The sequence below is a fragment of the Gekko japonicus genome, unplaced genomic scaffold, assembly GCF_001447785.1.
Source record: "Gekko japonicus isolate JY-2015 unplaced genomic scaffold, Gekko_japonicus_V1.1 scaffold1050, whole genome shotgun sequence".
NCBI classification, from domain to species: domain Eukaryota; kingdom Metazoa; phylum Chordata; class Lepidosauria; order Squamata; family Gekkonidae; genus Gekko; species Gekko japonicus.
The window spans coordinates 421,784-428,545 of record NW_015172034.1 but is presented as its reverse complement, the minus strand read 5'-3'; the positions used below and the strand labels follow the sequence as shown (position 1 = coordinate 428,545).

Below are 6,762 nucleotides of genomic sequence, written 5' to 3'. Positions count from 1 at the left end.
TGCACAAACATTTAAGATATTATAGCATTGGAAAAGCTGCAGAAAAAGATAACTAAAATGATTAAGGGGATGGAACACCTTCCTTATGAAGAAAGGTTAAAGAGGTAGTGGAAATGCTGCTATATTAATCTTCATGTTTGCCTTTTGGTATTAGTGATTTCAGGTAGTTGCTTCTCTGGGTAGTAGAAGTGTCTTCATGTCATTTTCTATATAATATCCACATTAGTAAATAATATTATATATTTATTAATTTTATTTTTCATTTAATTGATTCTATTTCACAGTCTGTTTTTGCCAATACTGTTAATACCGTGATTCTTTCTTTGGATTTGCCACACACTAGCATGGCTAGGTGTCTGGAATTATCCAAAGGAGAGTTACACTGCTTGAAGTCATTTAAATCACTCAGCTTAGAAGGACATGACTGTGTTCAGGATACCACAGAGAAACCGGACCCCAGCACCATGTTAAATCTGCACTTGGTCAGCATGGTATAGAGGATTCTCACAAGACAAAGCCTTATTGTGGGCAGAGGCATCTTTTTCTATGAGGGTTCCGGGCAACTCAAAAGCTTACATACAGTTTTTTGTGTGTGATTTACCTTAGGATTAATAAAAGATATTATGTGGCTTTTGCGTTTAGATTTTGCTATGAACCAAGACCTGGATCTCCTCACATCTCGGAAACTAAGTAGCGGTCGGCCCTGGTTAGTTCTTGGATGGGAGACAACACCAAGGAAGTCCAGGGTTGCTACCAGAGGCAGGCAATGGCAAACCACCTATGATGGTCTCTTGCCTTCAAAACTCTGCGGGGTTGCCATAAACCAGCTGCAGCTTGATGGCAAAAAAAGAGAGCCAATACAGCCGGCTACCTGCAGCCTCTTTCCACTGTGAGTCATTATCCCTAGCACCAACCCTGTATCCGTTACAAAAACAGTGGCGACCGTCTCACAGGGCTCTGCGAGGGGGGGGGGCCTTTGCTACGAGGCAGTAAGGGCAATTCGATAGGGAATCCTACCTAGTCCGCTGCCCAACTTTCCCCACCAACCCTTCTTAAACCAGCCAACAAGCGACCTCCCCCTCCCCCCACCTTCCCGCATGCAATTAGCCCGCGCGGATGTCCGCGGGGCTGGCGGGAGCGCGGACGTAATGGCGGCGGTGGCGGCGGCGGCTACGAAGTGGTTCCGGGTCGGCGGATGAAGCCGCCAACATGGAGCGCTGGGGGTTTGAGGGGCCTCAGGGAGGCCGGTGAAGGGGTAGTCCGGAGGACCCTTTTCCTGCTTGGTTTGAGGCCGGGAGAAGGGGGGGGGGCGCGCATGCGCACAGAATTTCTGGCGACAGCCGCTGGAGGAAGCTGTTCGCAGTTCTCAGCCCATCGAGGCGCCTCGTGTCCCCTGGATCCCCAACAGGGTTGCCTCTGCCCCTCTTCACCCGTCCCAAGCAGGCGGCGCAGGAGCAGTCATGTCCTTGGGCGAGTACGAGAGGCACTGCGACTCCATCAACTCCGACTTCGGGAATGACTCGTCCAGCAGAAGCGGCCCCCGGCCTGCGCCTCCAGTCTTGGGCGGCGAACAGGAGGAGTTGCATTATGTTCCCATCCGCATTCTGGGTCGGGGGGCCTTCGGGGAGGCCACTCTGTATCGCCGGACTGAGGTACTGAAACCCGGTACTGAAACCCGTGCTTCCCCGACATTCCCCCCGCCCCCCCCCCCTTAAAGACATGTGTCGAAGTTAGTGAGGCTGCAGTCTTGTGCATGCTTCCATGGGAGCATGTGAAGTAGCTGGGTTTTAGTTCGTGAAAGTTTATGCAGAACTGTAGATCTGAGCACTTTCTGAACTTCGGCGCAGGTAGTCCACGGAAGCTTATGATGGAACAAAATATTGTTAGTCCTTTAAGGTGCCACCGGAACTCCTGTTTATTTTTTGCAGCACTGTTGCTGCTCATTTGGGATTATTACGTGGAAGTACACTCGGTTGAATAAATTGGGACTTTGCTTTAAATATGCATTTCACAGTAAACCTCTTTCATAACTTGCTTTTCTGTTACAATCCTAATTCAAACCTACTGAGAGTGATGCCATGAGATGGATAGGAGAATGGGGTTGCGACTCCTCTATACAAACCTTTTCTCAGATGGATGGTGATAGCTGCACAATTTTAATTTTTTGCCTATCATATAGTTGATTGAAGTGCAGGCGTTCAGGAAAAGAGTGATGGTATAGTTAGGAATACTTTTACTGACCAGTTTCAGGATAAACCGTTGAAGTATAGCAATTGTAATGTCCTTCTCCAGGAACTGTTTTCCAATGGTATGTCAGGGTAGCCCAGGGTAGCCCGACAAACTGAGCAGGATCAGCCCTGGTTAGTACTTGGATGGGAGACTGCCAGGAAGTCCAGGACTACTATACAGATGGCAAACATACTTCTGTTCATTTTTTGCCTTGAAAACCTTACAGGATGGCCATAAGTCGGCTGTGACTTCATGACACTTTCTACTGCCACTGTATGTGTATAACTCTTGGAAGTGACAAGGCGCTTCTTTACGCTGGAAAATGAGCACTAGAAGTGAGCGAATGTTACCTCCCACACAAAAGTTGTGGCTATCTCAAATATTTTGATAAAACCTTGTTGTTGTTAAAAGGAGATAGGGCTGACAACATCAAAAGGTTCCTGTTTGTAGAGCATCTGGGAACTTGTGCTAAGTTTCTTTGTTTGAACTTCATGTGGCTGGTTCCAGTCTCACCTAACTTGCCGTTAGCTTCCAGTTCTAGCTTTACATTTGGAGAACTGGGAAACAATGGAATTTGGACGTTTGGAAAAAAAGTTGGACAAGAATGCAGGAACATTGTTTCATTCTTTTTATAAAGCTTCCTGTGCTGGCAGAAAAAGAATGACAGGATGGGAGAAGAGAGACAAAGAAGGCAGCTGTACAGCTGCATTACATTTCTTCAAGAATTTGCAGGCATGTCACAGTTCATAGAGACCAATAACAAAGAGTTTTTGGACGCATAAAGCAAACACAAATGTTACGGAAAATAATTTCAGACAAGTTTATTAGTACTGTCTTTTTATGGCATACCCAGTTGAGCCCTGGTTGTGGGATGTCTAAGAAATTCAGGTGGAGATGGTAGTAGGTTGCCAAACTGCCAAATTTACGAGCATTTCCAGAATGTCAGCACAAACAAAACAGTTTCCAGGAGAGGTCTCACATTTCTCCCTTGCTTACTATTACTCCCATTCATCTTCCATTTTCTTGTGCAGCCCCTTATTGAGACTGTGCCTGTGCAGGCCAACCGCAAACAATTTCTTTTTAGCTAAAAATTCCAAAGAGGGGGTGCCCCAACCCTTTCAGAGCCAAGCACATGCATGGGATTCCCACCCAATGCACCGCATGTTTTGAGGGCAGGCACCCCCTTCCCTCAGTTTCTTTTTTGCCACCATGAGAATAGGAAGCTTTCCCTCCAAAAAGAGCTGCTTCGGAGGCAGAATCTAGGCACCCATGTTTGCCTTCTCTGGGACCATCAACTAAGGTATGGTCACAGTTGGAACCTCTGGTGAAGATGAGCCCTAGAATTCCATTGAAGCTTTTGAGCTGTGCCTATGTTATTTTGGAAATCGAGTTCCGTCTTACCAGCCACTGTTGAAGATCACTGAAATGCTTGATTTATACCCGGGAGAGGTGTTCGGCTGTTTTTCTTTCCACAGTGGGAGTCTTCTGTTACAGTTACTTTCTGTTTGGAGGTCTATGGACACTACTTATGTATGGAATCACAGAAAAGCCTACTGTTGGTCTTGAATATGTTTCTTGTTTAAACTATGTTTAATTGTTATGAGCAAATTGTTGGATCTATGTTTATATACTCTATTGGGTTGTGACCACTAACCATTCTTTGTATTTCAATGAATATAATATATCGTTTTGAACATAGTTGTGAATTCCCTTGGTGGATATTGTTTGTGGCTATATTTCTACACTATGGGTTCCCTATTGTCTTTGGAATAAAAAAATTAAGCATAAGGACAAGATCAAGGCTGCGCCCAAGTCAGGATGCGTCAGATCTTCTGTGGGTCCAGAGACTGAACAGGACATCATTCTAATTCCCCCACATACCCCATTGTCACACCTTACCTCCTTGGCCAGTCCTTTTTGGACGTAAATGAGAACCAACCTAGCATCCCTGCAGGACAACTGGTACCCTCAGCATTGGGACCTTACTTATCTTGGCAACCTGCAGTTCCCCCTCAGCATTCTTATTATATGTCACCATCCTATTTAAATAGATGGGTGGGACATCACCCTCAAATTTTCTAGGGGCATGATCCAAATGCGATACATGGATACCCACTCCACACTGGTTCCATTCCAGTCTCTATACCAGGAGCTTGAAGATGAGGTTTCTGCGGCATCTCATTATAGTTCCAAGAGTGCTTTGGATCTATCACCCATCACAGAGAGCAAATGCTAAGGAAGACATTTCCACTTTGGACAGTCATCTGAAAGACAGAATACTGAGTCATCTATACTCTGATACTCCAGGGTTAGTTGCTTTCCCTGTCCTGGGGGGGGGGGTCTCTCTAACCTCACAGTCCCAATCTGGCAAAAAAAGCTTCAATTCAGGCCACTCCATGTAAGATCGAAAGCTTATATACAGTAAATCAAGACTCCTGCAAGTTTCTGTTGACACATCCACCACTGTCTTCCTTAATTACAAAAGAAGTGCAGGCATATCAACGACCTGGCCAGCATTCATCCCCAGCTGACAGGGAAAGCCGCTGTCTGGATGCTTTGGGAAGAAAGTTTTATGCTTCCTCTGCTCTCAATTTTTGAGTAGCGAATTATCAGGTGATTATGGGAGGCTACCAACTTCTCCTCTGGGGAGAGTCTTTCCAAGTACCTGGAGAGATTGCTCAATGAATTCAGGTCCTTATCTAAACTGATCCAGTCCAAGGCTATAAAACTCTCAAAGCAAGAGATTAATGTGGGCGGGCATGCTGTAGAGATAGCAGCCAGATCGATGGCCTCTGCCATAATCCTCAGGAGGTACTTGTGGCTACACTGCTCTCCCTCTGGAGACTCGATGTAAAGTTGAGTATCTCTTCTTTGAGGGATGAACTCTGTTTTTGCAGTCCACAGACAAGTTCCTCTCCACTATGAAGAATAAACACCAGACAGCCAGATCACTGAGTGTGTTTTCCTCTGCTCTGACCTAGAGACAATGCAGTGCTTCTCTCAAAGGCAGCACAGCTTTGCTAGTCCTTTCTACATGCTACCCCATATTAATCTCTTGGAAATTTGTGCTTCTCTCAAAGGCAGCACAGCTTTGCTAGTCCTTTCTACATGCTACCCCATATTAATCTCTTGGAATTTTGTGTGGTGAGATTTGCCCTTATCTCCTTTTCTGATATTCTCAGGGGCAAGAGGGTGTTGATCCAAACAGACAACACCACAACAGTAATTTCAACAAACAAGGAGGCATGGGGTTCTGGAGGCTTTGCCCAGATGCAGTAATGGCATGGGAAATCACTGTGAGCATTGGAGCCTTCCCAGGGCCATCCACATAGCAGGGACTTCAAATACGGAAGTTTGAGGGCTGAGCAGGGTCTGTCAGACCAACTATGAATGGTCTATCCAGTACAGATACATCAAGGCGATTTTCAACACATGGGGATATCCTCAGGTGGACCTGCTTGCCACGGCTGAGTCCAGGAAAGCACCAAGTCCTGCTCCCTGGCGGGCAGCAACCCAACTTCCCTGGGGGATGCATTCCAGATCCCTTGGTCAGGCACACACACTTCCCTCTCCTAAGCAAGGTTATACAGAAGATGGTGGCTGAGTGAATAGATGGCACCCTAATAGCTCTCTTCTGGCCCCACCAGATCTGGTTCTCAGAGCTGTTCCGCTTAGCGGGCACGAATTGCATACCGTTCCCTCCCACTCCAGACCTACTGACGCACAGTCTGTTGCTGCACCACAATACAGCACAGCTGCACTTGATGGCATAGAGGATTTAGCATTAGAGCTCTCCTTTTACCCAAGGAGTAAGAGATATCTTGCTTCAGACCCGTAAACCCTCAACATGATATTATGACAGAGAACAGGGTCATTTTGAATCCTGGGCGTCTGCTGGGGTGAATGCCTGTTTACCTGCCCATTAACATTGGCGTTGGAATACCTGTTGTCATTAGCTCATACTGGTTTAGTGATGTCTTCAGTAAAGACCCACCTAGTGGGCATTGCTGCTTTCCTTGAGGAGATACGGGGAAGTACTGTTTTTGTCCATAAGTTGTCTCAGTGTTTTTTAAAGGAGCTGACCAATGTTTTTCCCCTGCACCCCATATTATCCCTCAGTGGTTGTTGTCTTTAGTATGATCCAGACTGATGAAACCACCCTTCGAGTCTCTAGCTTCCTGCTCCTTAGCTTTGCTTTCAAGGAAAGTAGCATTCTTAGTGGCCATTACATCAGCCAGAAGAGACAGTGAACTGACAGCTCTGAGGGTTGATCCACCTTTTCTCAAAGTGTTTAGTGAGTGTGTTGTAGTAAACCCAAGTTTATACTTCCTGTCTAAGTTAGTCTCCAACATCCACCTAGCACAGGACATTGTCCTACCAGTATTTTCCCCTGCTCTGAGCTTGGAAGCGGAAAAGGCCCTGCATACCCTGGATGTTAGGAGGGCCCTCCTTTACTATATAAATAGAACCAAACCATTTCATAAAAACAAAGCACTATTTATTTGTTATTGGGGCCCCAAGAAGGGCAAAGCT

The 6,762-nt window shown here is 46.1% G+C and overlaps 1 protein-coding gene across 1 annotated transcript in view; it reads left to right on the top strand.

Moving 5' to 3' along the window:
• The first annotated feature begins 1,183 nt into the window (after positions 1–1,183).
• Positions 1,184–6,762, top strand: part of NEK9 (NIMA related kinase 9) — a 36,997-nt gene continuing 31,418 nt past the window's right edge. The window contains exon 1 of the mRNA XM_015420640.1: positions 1,184–1,652. Within this exon, the coding sequence (XP_015276126.1) occupies positions 1,461–1,652 (192 nt within the window). The 5' untranslated portion in view covers positions 1,184–1,460. The remainder of the gene's footprint in view (positions 1,653–6,762) is intronic.